At 44.7% G+C, this 19,062-nt stretch overlaps 1 protein-coding gene across 2 annotated transcripts; it reads right to left on the bottom strand.

The window, feature by feature from the left end:
- Nucleotides 1–2,315: 2,315 nt before the first annotated feature.
- On the bottom strand, nucleotides 2,316–18,389 carry LOC147890373 (putative oxidoreductase At4g09670). 2 transcript variants are annotated; one of them, XM_087390828.1, is made up of 3 exons: nucleotides 18,223–18,389; nucleotides 12,922–13,432; nucleotides 2,316–3,049 (listed from the first exon to the last, which is right to left on the bottom strand). In XM_087390828.1, exons 2-3 carry the CDS (start codon nucleotides 13,378–13,380, stop codon nucleotides 2,429–2,431), a joined length of 1,080 nt encoding a protein of 359 aa, XP_087246954.1. In that variant the 5' UTR covers nucleotides 13,381–13,432; nucleotides 18,223–18,389; the 3' UTR covers nucleotides 2,316–2,428. The 2 variants fall into 2 exon arrangements, with proteins under 2 accessions (XP_087246954.1, XP_087246955.1); XM_087390829.1 differs by lacking the exon at nucleotides 18,223–18,389 and adding an exon at nucleotides 17,947–17,996.
- Between the last annotated feature and the right edge of the window lie 673 nt (nucleotides 18,390–19,062).

Consider the following 19,062-nt stretch of genomic DNA (forward strand, 5'->3'; position numbering starts at 1 on the left):
ATTTGCAATAATCCATCTCCAATCAGGAGATTGGAATGTTTCAAACAAGGAGAGTTTGATGCAAGAGCATATATGCTCAAGGCAAGCACACTGGTGCTTGGTGGTAAACAAGAGATTAATGAAACCACTAACCTCATGAAGTGGAAGGACATGTGGCATGCCCAGTTGTATCGTAGAAAAAAAGATGGACAGAGTTTATGCGTGACATTTATTTATGGCGACAAGTGGCCCATCTGAAACTTCTTAGTCCTCTCTATATGCTTACCCTATAGAAAACTTGTTGATTTAAAGTCGGAAATGTTACATGCAACCATAGGATAATAATTCAAAAATAGTCTTAATGGTGACAAAGCCTTGCGTATATTTTTCAATGTAGAAACTAATAAAGATTCAACTTGCCATGGCCCAACTCGATTTGTTCACCCACTTTATATCCCTAACTTATAGGAAATTGTAGGTACATGGGGTGCAAACCACACTAACAATACATGGTAACGATTTTACACTATCAAACAAAGGTGATTATAAGGACCCATGTAACACAGCACATGCATATTATAAAAAGACAAGTTTTTCTTTGATCTTGTGGAAATTTGAAGGAGGTGGGATATAGAAGAGTTTGGGCAAGAAAAGGCTAGATATTATCATGTTACAGGAGATCAAATTGTGGGAAAGAGAAACTTTTTATTTTCGAACGGATTCTCAAAATTACTAGGTCTTTTTGAACTCTATGAGGTTCATGTTGGGTTGCCCTTAAGGATAAACAAAACATGGAGCAACAATGAACTTTACCGAGATTAGGAAGGCATATGTGTTTCATTAGAAGTGGTTGTGAAGGATTGGAAATGCATTTGTATTTCTATACATGCACCGAATGCTTCTAGGAAAAGGGCCACATTGCAATTTTTTCTGAAGGATGCCTTCAAGGATTGCACTGCCATATTGGTTGTGACTGAAATGAGGACAAATTCCATAGAAGAAAGGACCAACTATAAGTCCGGCAAGATGCTTGGTTGAAATGTTGATTGAATGTGAGGCTTTGAGGAAGTAGCTAGGTTGAAGAAGTTTGCATGCAACAATAGATAGACATGAGCATTTTCATTTATCCAAAATTGACAGATTTTAGGTTAAGGGTGGTTGGTGGATGAGGGCATTGTTCAAGGATGAGACCATCATGAACACTTCTGTTTCTAGTCACTTTCATAGTGTGCGGTTGTTCGGTTGTTTGTCTTGCTTGAGATGGTTAATCACAAAGTCCTCCATTAAACTTAATGCTAGCCTACCAAAGAATGACATTCTGTGTGGAATAAACAAAACATGGAAAGATGCGCAGAGTGATCTCTCATTGTGAGAGAATTGTAACATGTACTACAACCCAGGTGGCCTGTTAGATGAATGTTATAAACACTTAGAGTTACTCAAGGAGATTCATGTGATATGATCAAAGAAGGCATGTTATTAAGGTGAGATGGCAAATGAGGCAAATGCTAGTTGGGGTAAAATTGGTTCCAAAGAAGCCAAATAGGCTTAAGATGAGGGATTGGTATTTACGAGGTGTTACATAAATCTATGGCCTCAAATCAAGAGTCGATTATGGTAGGATTGACTTGGATACATGGACTGAATTATATGAGATTACATTCTCAAGGTATTATATGACATTTGGTTTGGAGAAGTCTTTGGGAATGGTGAGAACTTCATTTGTCACTGCATCCTCCATAGCTATGTGGAAGGAGATTTTTGCTGAGTTCAACTAGGTAGGTGTATCCGTTTGGTTACAGCCCAGTTATTGAGGTGATTAGGTGGATTTGAAAGAACATCAATGTTGTAGAGCAGAAAATAATTTAGGGTAATGTTTTGCCCTTTTATAACTTTAGTTTAACTTATTGTACCAAAGGCTGGTAAACAAGCTAATTAATTAGAGAAGCAAATTCTTACCTAGAAGCCTGTAACTACTGATTTACTTTTTTGACACTCACATATGATTATTTTTAGTCTATATATGTGTGTATACATGTATGTATGTATGTATGTAGATACAATGTTTATGCTTAAGGAAATCCATGATACTCTCTCTCTCTCTCTCTCTCTCTCTCTCTCTCTTTTGGCACTCACATATGATTATTTTTCGTCTATATATGTGTGTAGATACAATGTTTATGCTTAAGGAAATCCATGATACTCTCTCTCTCTCTCTCTCTCTCTCTCTCTCTCTCTCTCTCTCTCTTTGACTCAATCATTTCCAATTCTTTTGGGATCAACTTGGGTAGGAGGGCACTCATGCATGTACACATCTATAAATGGATAGTGAAGCTCTTGATAATTTACAGAAATGACAAAGTGTCCACTGCAACACCAGATGCGTTCGCATTTATTGCTCATTGTTTGCTTGTTACAGTCCAATACACACTGCAGTGTTGACAATTTCTTACCCTTCCAGTTTGACAGCTGTATATCCTGTCTCGATGGATAATTTAACAGCATTGAGCAACTGCTGTGTTTTCTTGGCAATCATGAAATATGGAGAATCTATGGTTTTAGTGCCGTCCTTGATTCCCTTCACAAGGAAGGAAAAGTTTTGAATCATTAGGCATTCTTGAGGTAGGCTTGTGTGGGCTTGATGAGTACTAATGTTAACATTCCAGCTCGTGTCTAAAGGTCCAAACTGTGCATTCGTACGAATCTTGAACTGTGCTACATCTTCTTCAAAGGGTACGACAAAGTCGTCCACCTCAAGGGTACCTTTAGTCCCCTGTAATACTAATGACATTGCCATACTTTCCAAGAATGAGCAATGGAAAGTCGCTGTTCGTCCACCGTTCCACAAGAGACAAGCACCACAGGCCATTATTACTCCTCCTCCATTAAACCTTGCCCCAGGAAGGGCAGTGACACTCACTGGAAGCTCATAAGCAGTTGCCCAGAGAAAAGCTCGAGCACAATACCAACCCAGATCACCAAGTGCTCCAAGTGCATCGAGCTCAGGTTGCACACGTATGTCCTCCGTGAAAAATGATGGAGGCATTGAAATACTAAAGGTGGAATGAATCTGGAACCATAGAAGCAGGAAAGCATTATAGACTTATAACAGTACCATTTCTACCAATCACACCCCCCCCCCGGCGCGCCGCCCACACACCCCTTCCTAGACCACCCCAGAAACACATACGCCAGTGCAAATCGTTCTCCATGAATCATTCTGTTTAGGTATGTTATGTCAGACAATCCGCTTGACCTACAAGCAATTTCTGCTAAGGTCTGGAAGTACCCAGCTAGCCTAACTTCGGAGAAAGAAAGCCCCAGGTTGATATGAACAGTGATTAACATCAATATTTTGCTGGTATGGGTAGCCATTTATGTTGTATGAGAAGCCATCATAAAGATATGAGCAGCTAAACATGAGCATCCATTAACAGTAAGTGCTAGGCAAAAGGTATGGGCATCCATTTATGTTGTATGAGAAGCCATCATAAAGGTATGAGCAGTCAAACATGAGCATCCATTAACAGTAAGTGCTAGGCAAATTTAATGCGCGTGGCAAATCAGCCACCAAAATCAACATTGACGATGTCCACCTACAGGGACCTTATCTTCTATATGCATTGCAGTTTAGACAAAAAAACACATGAAATATTGAGGAAAAAGAGATTAACTCTTCTTGTGTGGATATTTTGTACTACTGTATGGACAGTTGTCTTGTTTATTGCAGTCCAGCAAGTCAAGGACTTGGATAATTCCAAACAATCCCAAAGAAAGCAAGGATGATGTAGCTATAGCAGATATGGGCTGAGATGTGGACACTTGAGAACTAGATCACCTGTCTGTTAATAAGCACTCAAGAAAAAGAAAGAAGGCAATCAACTATTATAAATGAAAAATATGTGTGGATTGTTAAGTCTTGGGTTCCATGCATGTTACACCTCAGATTCATCTCAAGTTCATACAGCCCAGAGCCTTGATTTTCTCGTTGCAATCGATGAACATGCATCTCAGAGCTTCATCATCAAGATTCTGCCGATGTAATTTCGGCACATTGTGTTGGAAATGGAAGCGAGAGAAGGCAAGAGAAAGAAAGAAAGAAAGAAATTTTATTAAAGTCTTTGGAAAACCGATGGGTCTATGAGACTGAAAATCCTGGTACAAACAAGCTATGAGGGTGGAGCTGTTGGAAAGGTCACCTCCCCATCTGTAAGCCCCCCATATGAGGAGAGCATGGGGGGGGTGAACCTAGGGTTTGAGAGACTGACACACGAGCAGCAGCATGGCGGCCATGTGGGCAAGAATCAAAGAGATGGAAGGTACCCGGAGCTAGGATGGATCTGCAGCAGCAAAAGGCGAAGCAGTAGCCAGCACAAGGGACCCAGAATAAGAGGTGATCACATGGCGCTGACATCTGCAGGGTGTACAGCTCTGTACGGCACTGAAGAAGGGCCTGGCAGAGGTGCAATTATGGCGGGATGTGCAGGCGCAGATGTGGAGCAGGTTTTGGGCCTGTTTGGAGGCCCTGGTTTAGGGCTCGAGAGTGGGCACCCAGGTGGGCAGGAGCAGCAGCAAGGAGGGCTGCAAGGGACTGACCCTGGGAGGGCATATTTATAGCCCATATGGGACAGCCAGGCAGGCCTGCATACAAGCGAATGCACAGAATGCATATCGACCCTGCAACTATTAAAGAGGATGTTTACAGTAGCCTGGGGTTTGGTTCTATGTACATGAAAGAGTCAAAAAGATACAAGACAAGACAACAAACTAATAGGCCTAATAGGTTAAGTGAGAAGGCAAATCAAACTCAAACTAACCCTAGACTAGCCCTTTGAATAGAGCTAACTGCCACAAACCTCAGGGTGAAAATAGAAGTAAAATCATAGTGTATCAATCCCCCAAAATAAATTTTAAGTCAAGCAAATAAAGAATTATTAAAATAACCTTCCTCCACAATTTCAGCATGACACGCTGAGCCGGCATCCTGAGGTTGCAGCCATGACATGTGGCATGACACATGGCAGCCCATGAAGGGGCATAGGGCACATGGCAGCCTGTGGGGACATGTGGGGGACCATGCTTGAACTGTGGCACCACTCGTCACTACAAAAACTCCAGCCCCCATGCAGCATGCAACCCACCAAATTCCAAGGGGGGCCAGCACAGCATGCCAAAATGGGAGCTGGCCCCTACCCACATCTATAAAGAAATACTCTGCCCCCCTTCATTTGCATACATTTTTCTCACCCCTTTGCTGGTGCATACTCTCCTCCAGCCTCCTATAACAGTGCTTCTCCATGCAGCTCTGCCAAGCAACAGCTCTACTCCACACAGCTGAGCAACAGCCATCCTCCGCGCAGCTCTGCAGCAGAGCTTCTCTATAGCCCATTCTCCACGCAGCTCTGCAGAGTCCTCCTTGGAGCAGGCCTTTCCCCATGCAGTCCTACAGCAGCTCCTCCTTGAAGAATCCCTTTTTCCCATGCAGTCCTGCAGCAGCAGCTCTTTCTCCATGAAGTTCTGCAGCAGCACTTCCACAACAGCAGCAACTTCTCTTCTTGCAGCAGCATCTCCTTCTACATCAGCTCCTCCTGCTACAGCCCTTTCTTTGCAGAAACTCCTCCTACAGTAGCCCTTCTCCTACAGCTGCTCTCCTGCACTAGCCCTCCTTCAAGCTGTTTTCTCACACAGTCCTGCAGCAGAACACTCCCTATGCAATCCTACTCTCTCCCATCATATACCCAAATTTGAGGCAAATCTGTAGCAGATTTACATTGTTTCCTGAATCATACATAGCTGATGTTGCATAAGAGAGCTAGATATGCTAAATCAGAACCTTGTTTTCAAAGCATTGGCTAAGTGTTCCTTCTGTGGAAACACTGGTAATTGTGCAGGCATCTTCCCTCACGATTGGAGAGCCCTGGGAGCCTTGAGCAACCTCACTATGCTACGTTGTGAGACATTGTTTATGTATATAGGCTTACTGCTCACCTTGAACTTCAATTTCAAGTCTTGAACATAGCTCCGGCTACAGTCTAAGTCCTTTCTAGTTTGATCTCAAGTTTGGAAGGTGTTGATAAGATTCACTTCAACAATTTGGTCTTGTATCTCATTCTAATAAAGAGCCTGGATAAAGGGGTGGGGCCCATCTTGGCCCCTATCATGTGTTAATCTTTTCTCAAGCAATATTGTGTATTTCAGCTTCTATCTTTTCAGACCTGTCATCCTGCTTCAACATGTATCCACTTGCTTGGTACTATTTCTTTTTGTTTTTCAATAGTATGCTTATTAAGAAATGAAATGTTTTCCTACTGTTCAGTTACGGACCAATGGGGACTAGGTCTAGCATTTGAGGGTGGACCCCCTTGCTTGGGGTTATGGGCATTAGTGACCCACAAGAGTGATGGCCTCTCTTTGAGAGGGACATCTAGAAACCACACCCCACCTGAGTACCCAAACATGGGACCAATCAAATGCACAGATTGCATACCGACCTAGGAACCATTCAAGAGAATGTTCCTTGAGCTTTGGGTGTGGGCCTGGCAGCATGCCAAGAGTAATGGAGATACAAGATAAGACGACAAACAAATGAGCTCAGTATGGCTCAGTTATGACCTTAGAGTACGTCAATAGATAGTCTAAGCTGTTAGGAACCCGTGGGTGCGATCAGAATTAAATTCTGACAACTTTGAAATTTTAGGGTTTTTGGAAGTGACGCGGCAGCTGACACGTGGCAGACTGCCACATGGAATCTGAGCTGGCAGGTCAGTCCACCTGTCCCACACATGTGGCAGCATGCATGGCAAGTGGCAGGGCATGCAGGCCAAGTGTTTGGCCCCAAATCTGGTAGATTTGGGGCAGGTTGTGGGCTGTCCTCTTTGGGACTGCAGCCCACCAAAAATCTGGGACAAGTGTCCACCTTCCACTCTAGGCCTAGGGGGGGGGCTGAGCCTATAAAAGAAGGCCTCTCCCCTTCATTCCACACATGAAAATTTCGTCACTTTTCTTCTCCCTCCTTTTGGATGATGCAGCAGAACCTCTCCAGCTCCTTGGGTGCAGCCAGCTTCTCCCCAGGCCATTCTCTCACCTCAGCAGCACTTTCTCTCTCTACAACAGCACATTCTCTCTCTACAATTCCAGCCCCTCCTCTCCAGAAATCTGCCCCCTCTCAGCTCTTCTGGAACAGCAGCAGCAACCTCTCTCCTTCACCTACCCTGGAGCAGCCACAGCCCATTTCTCTCTCCTGCTGCAGTCTTTCTCTCTCTACTACAGAATTCTCTCTCTACTGTTCCAACCCATTTCCCTTGCAGAAATCTGCCTTTCTGTGCACCTCTGGAACAGCAGCAGCTCCTCTCTTACATCTCCTCCCTTGGGATCAGCATTGGCACTCTCTCTCTCTACAGCTATCACTCCATAAAAGCTTTCTCTCTCTAGCCTACAGGCTGTTTTTCTAAGCTGTTCTCATTCCAGCCCCATTTCCACACTCCCCTCACCCAAGGTAGCTTCAGAGGCATCAAGGACTTCATCTACAAAAGGGTCAAGTCACGAAGGGAGCCTGTATTGTCAAGTTTATCTCATTTACAGCACTATTTCATGTTGTTTCTACTATCTTTCTAGAAACTAGTGCTTGTCTCTAATGTTGGATGTAAGTGGTGATTGTTGCAGGCTTCTTCCTTGTGGATTGGGCAAGCCAAGAGTTGAAACCTGAGCTTGGAGTCCTCTTTTTTTGTTGTCTACCTTGTACATATGCTCTTGAGTCTTGTATCTAGGTCCTAGGTTTTCACTGAGTTCATCAGTTTGGAAGGTGCATTGCACCTTGGTCTTGTATCTCCATTTTTTCAAGAATAAAGTGAGCCTGGATAAGGGCGGGGCCCGTCTTGGCCCCTCAATCATGTTGCATTTTCCAATGATGTCACTTTGTGTTTAAGCTGTATAAGTCTTAATTCCAGCTTAATTGCAAACTCTTAAGTTCAAGTATATGTGTTTAGCAACTCGCAATCATCTCATTCAATTGCCTCTGCAAAATCCGTTGTCTGAATTGATAGAAAGCACCGAGTAGTTTACAAGACCCAAGCAATATTCCACAATGTTATGAAAAGCAATCTTTCCCCTACCCCTTTAAGAGAGCACTAAGAGGTTTCAACCTTCCTCTTGGCGACCACAATTTGGCCTTCCACTTCCACATGGATCTAATTACAACTATTGATATCCCGATTCCCAATATAGTCTCATAAAACATACAAGGACAGCTCAAATCTCCATTCTCACATGATAGAAGCTATTGTGTTTGGAAAGAGGCTGATAAAATACCACATTGGCCTCTGCTAAACTTGGGGAAAGGGGTATTCATTGAGGATGTCATTTAACATTGTTTTCTTTCTCTTTTGTTTATTTGACGATTTTAGTAAGCACTGGGTTTGCCCAAGAGACTCCGCGGGTCTTTAGAAACCCAGTATAGCTGCTTATGCTTGGGCACTGATGACGACATAAGTGTTGCTTTGCTTGCTAAGTATGTCTTCCTTTTGTTTTTCATAAAAGTTTTTTTTTACCTCCTCTTTTATTTTCTGTGTAGATTTTTGGTCTTTAGAACAACAAAAAATCTAAATTTGTATGATTGGACATATTCTAGTCTTACAAAGGTATCATTTAACATTGCAAAACAGGGGTTATACCCAAAAAAAACACCATATGAGAAATTACACTAACTATTTGAATAGACAATAGGTCACACATTGAAAAGTAATTACTGCAGAACACTATTCAATTAAGCCTTCAAGGTTGCTGCAGTTGTGCAGACAATTGTAATCTCAACTGAAAATACAAATGCACATAATCAAAGGTGTCAATGAAATGCCACATGTTACAGTGTCACATGCACCCTTGCACTTGGGTGCAAGGTGACACACTGGCTACATCGACAAGTGTATTATAATTCCCAGATAGGAGATTTTGTCGTATGCTGTGACCCCTTTGTGAGCCCTTGTCCAGGGACAGTCAGGCACAAGCTACGTAGGTCAATCTCTCAGCCGTAGGTCAAGTCAGTAGTCAGTTCTTGTTCACTAGTACCCACTGGAGTATAGTAGGTTAAGTGTTTCCATCTTATAGTTTAGGTCTTAGCCTAGGTTAGGAGTCCCTTTAGGGTCCCCAAAGGCTGGACAGGTAAGCAGGGAAGGCAGCCTGCAAAGACTGCCCAAAAACTCCCCTGGCAAATGAGCCAAGGAGGGCTTTTTATAGGCTGGTTGTAGGCCAGCCAGTCTGTAAAACAGACTGAGTCTGTCTATTTACAGACTGGGTTGGCTCAGTCCAGCACTATAAAAGGGCCCCTTGGCTGCCTTGTTTTCTCATTCAGTTTGCTCCTGCCTTCAGTCCTCCTACAGCTCCACTTCAGCCTCCTGTGCAGCCCCTGAGATCCTCAGATCTGGCCTGCTCTAGCCTCAGTCCCTTGGCCATCAGTTCAGCCTGATCTGAAGGTGACCATGCAGCACAACAGTTGGAGGTTTGGACCAGCAAACGGAGAGAGGTTTGGACACTGTTTCCTCAGCTTTCTCAGCTCTCTTTTACAGTTTACACAGCTCACTCTCAGCTCTATATTTCCGTCATCTCTCAGTTCTCCAAGTATAAAGCAAATTCTCCCCTTATTGGGGGAGGGGGCCCTCAGTGGGTACAGGGACCCAATCCGTTGTCGACTCTACTCTCTCTCTACCCTCATCTCCTTCATCTCTCTATGGTAAACAACGCTCATTCCTCGCTAAAGGTTTAAAGAAGGTCTTGCTGTGAATTACACGATCAGATAACCGTTGCATGTTACATTGGTATCAAAGCTTCCGTCTGTATCCAGCTTGACTACCGCGAGTGTATGGTTGTGCTGAGATCCGGAAAGGACACACAATCAAGCACCATGGAAGGGTCAGGAAAAGATTTCAACCGTGAAGACTTTGAAGAGGAGAAAGACTACCAACAAGATATGCTTCTGCCAAATGTTGAAGAAGTGATGGCGAACCTTCTAGGGCATAATCGGGTCCTGTTGCAGCAACTCGAAGAACATTCATCTCAGCTAGAAGAAAGCAGAAGACAGCTAGACCAGACAAAACAGCGTCTGGAGGAAAAAGAAGCAGAAAAGCCGTTGGAAGAAAAAAGAACCACATATTTTGAAAAACTGCTCTTGTTGATGCGTGAGGAACGCAAAAATGAGGAGGCACTGCGACGCGCAGAGCTCGTCCAGGCAGAGAGGCAACAAAAGCTAGACCGAGAGGCGATGCTTCTCCAACCGCTATGCAGGCAAGTTTGAGCGCAGCGGCCGTCTCCGCCACACCTTCGCCATCGACAAAGGTAACACCACTCACTCAGTCCACTCCAAATTTTGTTGAGTATGATGGTAAGTGTGATCATTTAGCAATTTTGCAATTTATTCATCAGTTTGTAGCTCATTTTCCGTTAGCGCGGATTCAAGACGAGCAAGATAAAGTCCACCTTGCAGCCCCTCATCTTACAGGTGAGGCGGTGACTTGGTGGCAGCATTGGGCTAGTAAGCATACTGACCCAAAAACGTTTAAGACAAATTTCGTTTGGGCGACATTTGTGGCCGACCTCAAAGCCCGTTTTCTCCCACCCCAATATATGCTTAACCTTGAGGATGAGTTCGCTCGTCTCTCCCAGAATGGTTTGCCTGTGTTGACATATAGTAATAAGGTCATCACACTGGCGCAACAGTTGGGCGTGACGGAGAGCGCCAAGATGAAGCAATTCATTCAAAGTTTGGACACGAACATACGTTTTACCATTCGGAACTTCAACCCGCCGGATTACGAGCGGGCGCTGACTCTCGCACAGAATCAGGAGGAGATGCTGAACTGGGGAAAGCCCAAGCAGGTCCAGAAAGATTCCAAAGCCCCGCAGCAGTCAAACAACACAGCGGGTAAGGATCAAAAGAAGGACAACCAGTTCCAAAAGAAAGACGGCCAGGCATCTGGTCAAAAGAGGGAATCCAAGCCAAAGATGACTTCGGATGAGAAGGCTAAAGCGGATATTACAGGAGGCTTTCTACAGCCCGACGAGCAGAAGCGATACCACCAAGAACATCGCTGCTTTCATTGCCACCACATTGCTGGGCATGGCAAGAAGGATTGTCCGAAGTGGCTTGCCGAAAAGGCTGCGAAAGCACCTACTTTGTCCGTCGCTAATGTATTGGCTCTTCCAGCTCCGCCTCCATCCTCAGCTACGAATGCCGTCTTTCCTACTTTGAACGCCGTTCCCACGGTGGTCTTTCAAGGTAAGAAGGAGGGCGACTTCTCAGATCAAAAGAAGGCGCTCATTCGAGCGTATGGCACAGCTAACGGGCATCAGTTTATTGTCCTGTTCGATATGGGGAGTTCAGAAGATGCCATCTCCCTCAGCTTGCCAAGACAGTGGGGTGCACCTTGGTGCCTCACGAGCTTGCAGTGGACGGGTTCACGCCCGGCTTGCGCACACCTATTATTCAAAAGATCAACGATGTCTCAATGAAGTTACGCATACCAGACAGTTGGACTATGCACAACGTGTTCCATGTAGCTTGGTTGAAGCCATATTTTGAGCCTCCTCTTTCAGAGATTTTCGACGAGCAACAACCTGAAGTTCTTGATGAAGCCGAAGTTTTGCAGCCAGAACAGATCCTTCTTCATGAATTCAAGCATGGGTCAGGACGCAGGATCCGGGAGTTTTACACCAAGTTCCGGGATCGAGGTACCCATGAAGCAGTGTGGTTGGACGAAGATTTTTTCCAAGAGTTCCCCAGATATTGGCGGACTACTTGGAAGCAATGAACCTACCGCCAAGTTAAGGAGGAGGGAATGTCACATGCACCCCTGCACTTGGGTGCAAGGTGACACACTGGCTACATCGACAAGTGTATTATAATTCCCAGATAGGAGATTTTGTCATATGCTGTGACCCCTCTGTGAGCCCTTGTCTATGGACAGTCAGGCACATACGTAGGTCAGTCTCTCAGCCTTAGGTCAAGTCAGTAGTCAGTTCTTGTTCACTAGTACCCACTGGAGAATAGTAGGTTAAGTGTTTCCATCTTATAGTTTATGTCTTAGCCTAGGTTAGGAGTCCCTTTAGAGTCCCCAAAGGCTGGACAGGTAAGCAGGGAAGGCAGCCTGCAAAGGCTGCCCAAAAACTCCCCTGGCAAATGAGCCAGGGAGGGCTTTTTATAGGCTGGTTGTAGGCCAGCCAGTCTGTAAAAGACTGAGTCTGTAATACAGACTGAGTCTGTAAAACAGACTGAGTCAGTCTATTTACAGACTGGGTTGGCTCAGTCCAGCGCTATAAAAGGGCCCCTTGGCTGCCCTGTTTACTCATTCAGTTTGCTCCTGCCTTCAGTCCTCCTACAGCTCCACTTCAGCCTCCTGTGCAGCCCCTGAGATCCTCAGATCTGGCCCTGCTCTAGCCTCAGTCCCTTGGTCATCAGTTCAGCCTGATCTGAAGGTGACCACGCAGCACAACAGTCGGAGGTTTGGACCAGCAAACGGAGAGAGGTTTGGACACTGTTTCCTCAGCTTCCTCAGCTCTCTTTTACAGTTTACACAGCTCACTCTCAGCTCTATATTTCCGTCATCTCTCAGTTCTCCAAGTATAAAGCAAATTCTCCCCTGATTGGGGGAGGGGGCCCTCAGTGGGTACAGGGACCCAATCGGTTTTCGACTCTACTCTCTCTCTACCCTCATCTCCTTCATCTCTCTATGGTAAACAACGCTCATTCCTCGCTAAAGGTTTAAAGAAGGTCTTGCTGTGAATTACACGATCAGATTACATACAGTGCACATAAACAAATATATGCCTCATGCATACATAGGTTGCCCAAAAGACAAAAGGGTGTGCTTGCAATATAAATTCGAATTCAATTAACATCAGCAAGATAACTGTTTCAATGCATAATCCTGCGATACCAATTTTGGAAAAACTTACCGCTACAAGTTCACCAAACAAATCATGATTGTTCAAAATTTCCTTCATTCTGGCAGCTCGGGGATGATGTATCCACATTGTACCATCCATCAATTGTACACCATGCTTTTTGCAAGCCAAAATCATTTCCTCAAGATCCTCTGTTGTTATTGCAGGAGGCTTCTCTAGTAGCACATGTTTCTTTCTTTCTGCAGCTTTTAGCACCCACTCTAGATGAAGAGCTGTAGGAAGAGGAATGTAAACTGCATCGACAGCTTCATCGTCCAGCACACTCTGGTAACTTCCATAAACCTTTGCTTCAGGAGGGAAACCATTGGCCCTGGCAAAACCTTGTGCCTTTTCTAAAGATCGACTTCCAATAGCAGACAAACAAACACCTGGTGTCATTAGAATCGCCCTTGACAATTTCCTAGCAATACTAGCACATCCGAGGATGCCAAACCTAACATCATCACCCATGACTTCCGTCTTCCCTTAACCCTCTTCTGGGGAGTCAATGAGCTGGAATGACCTGAGACAGACAAATCATGCAACAAGTAAACTTTCAAATGTCAAACCCGTACTATTCCTATTCATTTGCTCTGTCAAAAGAAATAAGACATTACATAATAGCAGTAACAAGCCTAAACTGTATAAAGGTACAAAGCCAATGAAGGTTGTAGTCTTTAACACAATCTACGTAAATAAAGCGCACACATTCCTTATAGTATATACTCATTGCATTAAGTTTCTGTTTCAGGTTCTTAACTCACTGTGATTCCATATAGAAGTTTTGCCACATGCAAAACATTCCAATTCCAACCTCCAGGTCTCCTTATCCTTTATACAGGCTATGTATTGTTCCTACTTCTGAAGCCTCTAAAACCTTCATGTTGCAGAACGTATCATCTATTTACACAGTCTGGTGAAGCTTCAGTGTAAAAAGGAGCATCATCTTCATCACATAGACTATGTAGTTTGAACATATCGAAGTGTCATCTTCATCAATAGCACTGTGAAAAGAGTAGTTGTATGCGTCTTCCCTTGATGATAGTCATGGCTGGATGTACAGAGACAATATTTATTTCAAAACTTGGTTACTTGTTTAGTCTTCATCAACATGGTTTCTGTTTTAGGTTCTTGAACAGTCGTGCTATGCCCAAAGATTCAACGAGAGAGCCAAAAAAGTGACTACCACACGAGAATTACCTATTTGAGATGATGCTCTTTGGCAAACCATGGAGTACAAACATGTGGATATGAATAGCCATGCAACGCCCGCAGCTCAAGTGCTCTTATTGAAGTGTGCCATTTCAAACACCAATGGACAATTAGCATAATCTGAGCATTTACTCACCGCCCTCAGAGCAGTATTTTTGGGTTTCCAGGGTCCATGCTACTCTCGGAAGTTGGAGCTCACTCCCCAGGTGTGCAAAAGTAAAGATAATAGAACACGCTCAGATCTGGAATAATACTTAGCAAGTTATACGAACCAAAATGTACAACATGCTTCACAACTTGTGGAATGTTCAAGTACAAAACATGCTAGCCAACTACAGAACTTACCTGCAAACCTAGATGGCTGCACAAATTATGCAAGGCAACTAGATAAAGGCTCGTATGCTGTCATCCGTGTGCCTATTTGAGACTTCTATAGATGGATGAGGAAAGTGAGTCAATGATGCTCTGCTATACAAAATTCTTAGGGGACCTCTATCCCCACACACACACACAAGAGGGACTACCTTTTGAGTTGGCCGACCAGCAAACCTGGCCAACCAAATTTTGAAGGGGATGACCCTTGCTAGGCCGGCCCCATATATGCTGACCTAGTCCCTGCATTAGGGGGCCCTTGTAGCAATGAGTTGGGTCTCTAGTGTTGGAATTCTAGGGTCAATGCCCCACCTGTGAGCCCCCAAATGAGGAGTGCAATGGGACTTAACACCTATAGGATGTTGCGTGTAGACTGCGCCACGGGGGCACATGTAGGGGGAGTGAGAGGTTGCCACATGGACAGCAAGGGTACGTCCTCCTGGGACAGCCACATGGGCCACAACCCACCACAGCCGGCTGTCCTACAGTCCTCCATTAGGGCTGTGAATATGCCCATCATTAGGGTTGGCTGTGGGGCTGAAAGGTGCCCAGCCATGGGCCCATCAAGAGGGCAGAGGAGCTGGTGTGGAGCCAGCATGGAGCATCTACTTGGCAGGGCCCTTACAGGTCCTGGAATGAATTGACAGGTTGGCAACAGCCTGGAACTAGTTGGCTACACATGGGCAGAGGAGCCAGCAAAGGCGCCTATATGCAGGGCCTGTTTATAGGCAATAGAGGCTGCCTTGGTCAGCCATGAGCAGACTTACAGACTGCAGTTGGCAGTCTGTGGAAGGGATGTGCAGGTGGGCGGCCCTTGTCTGGTCGGTCAGTAGACTAACTCTCCATTTTGTACATCTCTCTTTTTTGGGATTCATCCACCCAGACAGGAGTTTGATTTGTTTTTCACTTGGGTTCGTTACTGCGCACCATGGTCTCTATGGAAGGATAGAAATCAGAGAGTCTTTGATGTTCCTACATTTTCCACTTTCTCTTTCTTTAGGCACTCTTTGCAGCAATCTCTCTTTGATTGTCTGCAGCTCATTATATAGAACATGATGTATACTTGTCATATAGTGAGATTTTCTGTTGATGTAATTTGGCAAATCTCGTTTTTTGGGATAGCCAAACTATAATATAAAGTAAAGAAATTTCACCAAAAATTTGTGTGTGTGTGTGTGTGTGCGCGCGCGCGCTTCGTTTTGTGCAGGCTGAAGCTTTATGGCTGCTTCTCCGAGGGTTAGTGCCTGGATATACTTTTCATCATAATGCACTTACTACATACTGGGCAAGGCTTGACAGATGGTATTTGTTTTACCCACAACAATATGCAGATTTTAGCCCTCATCTCCTCGTAGATTTCTCATTGGGCTTGTCAGATCATGCCCCATTATGGATGAATCTGCACCTTGGTATGCCACTGGATGATTTGCCACCCCTTTCCAGTAGATTATTGCATGTTAATCAGGCTTATTTCTGACATCACTATTTCCAGCAAATGATCCATCCCTTGCCTTTGCATGCCCAGGAAGACATGGATTATGCTTGGGAGAGCTTTGTCTCTCGTATACAGAATGTCATTAGGGAGTATGGAAACTGGCATATGACTAAATGGAGGAATGAGGTTAAATGGGCAAAAAGGACAACACAACAATTGACTGAATTTTCACATTTAAGGCCTCTCTATGAATCAGAAAATGATTCCCTTTCACATGCTCGGATTAAATTGACTGCTAATGATCCGAGGAAATTGCACAAATGGCAGATTAGAGCAAGAATGAAGCCCCTCATGGATAAGGGCTGCTCATCAAAAGCCTTTTTCCAGGGCCTGCATGCTACTCGAAAGAAAAACTCATGTCTAAAGGATAAGGAAGCTAGATGGCTCTTGGACGCACTCTTTCTCTGATCTCCAAGATGAATGCCAAAATTATTTCCAGAAATTGTTCTCTGCTCCTACTTCCCCATCAAATCAAATGACTGATGCGAGGACTGAATTCCTCCAATATGTTTCTAAAATAGTGGAAATGGATGATGCTCTTACCTTGGAGAGACCTTTTACGATATAGAACTTGATAATGCCTTGTTCCACCTCGGCAAATACAAGTCCCCTGGCTGGGATGGCCTTACGATGGAATTTATATTTCTTTTTGGGATGATTTGAAAGATGTCCTCTTGCAAATGATCAATATTGCCTGGCAAGAAAATCAGTTACTGCACTCTTGGAAGCATGGCATAGTCAAACTTGTGCCCAAAAAACATTTGTGTGACCATATGTCAGATTGGAGGCCTATTACTTTGATGCCTGTAGTTTACAAACTCATTGCCAAAATGATTGTGTATAGGCTTCACGGGATACTGAATGCGGGCCTTCATCCTCATCAATATGGGTTTGTGCCGCGAAGACAAATCCATGACAATATCTCCAATGCATTGACTGCAATTGAATATGCTAAGTACTCGCATCAAGATGTGCTCATATTGCAAGTAGATATTGCTAAGGCATTTGACACTGTTCAATGGGATTTTCTCTCTCAAATCATGACAAAGTTGGGCTTTGGTCCAAAGATAGCAAATGCAGTTTACTGGCTTTATTCTGGCTCTACTTCTCAGTGCATTCTTGGGGGTCATCTATCTCAGTCATGGACATTGGGTAGATCCTGGAATGGACCTGACAGGTTGGCAACATTCAGGAACTAGTCAGCTGCAGGAAGCAGAGGAGGCACCTGTATACAGGTCCATTTATAGGCAGCAGAGGCTACCTTAGTTGGCAGACTTACACACTACAGTGGGCAGTCGAAGGGGTGTGCAGATGGGCCAGTTGGCCCTGATCTGGTCAGTCGGTAGACTGACAGGGTTGGCCAGTCATTAGGGTCTGGTCGGCCAGACATGAGGCTCCCTAGCCCTATAAAAGGGCCCCCTTGGGAGGGCAATCCTCAGTTCAGTCTTGCAGAAGCCCTCAGCCGGTATCAGGTTTCATGGGGTACATACCTGCAGGCTGTAGGAGAGTACATGTGGGTGCAGGAGGGAAGCTCACCCTAGAGTTCAGCGAACAGAGTTGTACTGGTGCCAGATATTCGCTGCAGGTGTTGGTACACCTTTGGATCGGATTTTTATATCTATCTCATGCTTTAAAAAGATTAAATCCAAATTCTGGATGTATAACAGTAAAATATGATATATGAGCATTATATCGTCTGGTCAGCTGTAAGATCTACATGATACTAGCAAGTCAAGTTATCATGAAAACTGGAAAGTGCTGTGTCTATATATTCGTAAGCATGGGTCAGGGCATCCGACTTTTTTGTCTTTGTGTTTGAATCTACCATTATCGCTGGAAATTTATTAACATTTCAAGAAAACCTGAGTGCAGACACGAATGCATGCGATAGGAGTAGTGCGCACGTTGGAAGAGCAGTGCTCTATTTTGCACTAGTACTCGTAAAAATATATACGTACGGATATGCATTTTCGTATACTCTTGTAGCTATGAACGCACGTGGCGCCCCAGCCCGCGATCAGGGCTGCGTACAAATCTAGAACACATCATCCTAAGGATGGTCCTTATTACGAAGACGGAGCGAACAAAATGACCACAACCCAATGTCTGGCTCCTGATTAACAGGAAGAAGATGCATGTCGAAAGCCCTAGGAATAATAAGTGAGAGCCCGAGGTGCTGGGTAGCCAGAAGAATGGAACTGATTGCTGGAGTGAGCTGAAAGATGAGGAGGTACCTGGGAATGCAGCTGGTCCGGAGCGTGAACACTCAAACAGGGGGCATCATAATTGGCACAATTCTAACGCTGGGACACGTGTCCTTGATCCAAGGTCTTATGTTTAACCTTTAGAGCCGTATTGTTTCCGTAGAATGCCGTATTGTTTCCATTTCCATAGAATGCCAGGACGTAGCATTTGAGAGCCCCATTGGAGACGGCCCATGCTATTTTTCATGCTTCTGCAGGTTTCTAATTGGCTGAACGCTTGCTATAGACGTTTGCACTAGGTCCCATTAGGTTGAAATTCAGAAAGCTTGCAATCTAGCCCGGAGAAGGAAGGTGGGAACGTATGCTGACTAGAATCCCGCTACGCCATGCTACCTTGACACTACGCGGGCATGCGCTCTCACCTCCATAGCCTCTAGGCCCCATGTCAAGCACCAGCTAAAGCCACCGCGACCTTGAATGTAGTTCATTATGGGACTGACGAAAACTAGAACCACACCCAAAAAGGCACGCAGATGAGGGAGCGGGCATCTCTGACCTTCAGGGGGTGCCCCTTGCTACCCCTTGGAAAGGAGCTTCTTTTCCGGTGGTGCCTCTGTTGGCTCTTTCCTACTGCTTTCGTAGGAAGAGCTGGGTTTTCTATGTTGCAGGGTTCCGAGGCTTTTTGTCACCTACAGATATATTGGAATTGTCGTTGTAGTATATGTGTAGCTTAGGACCTCGAGTCGTGTTCCGGTGAGAGACGTAGGCTTAAGTGTGGTGAGTAAACAAAATGCAAGCATGTGTAAAAGGCACGTAAACCATTGTTGTTGGGGTAATGAAGGCTTTCGCCTTCATTGGGGGTTGTAGGGT

Source organism: Dipteris shenzhenensis, chromosome 19, assembly GCF_047967505.1.
Source record: "Dipteris shenzhenensis isolate YYH24624 ecotype China chromosome 19, Dip_SZ_1.0, whole genome shotgun sequence".
In the NCBI taxonomy this organism is placed as follows: domain Eukaryota; kingdom Viridiplantae; phylum Streptophyta; class Polypodiopsida; order Gleicheniales; family Dipteridaceae; genus Dipteris; species Dipteris shenzhenensis.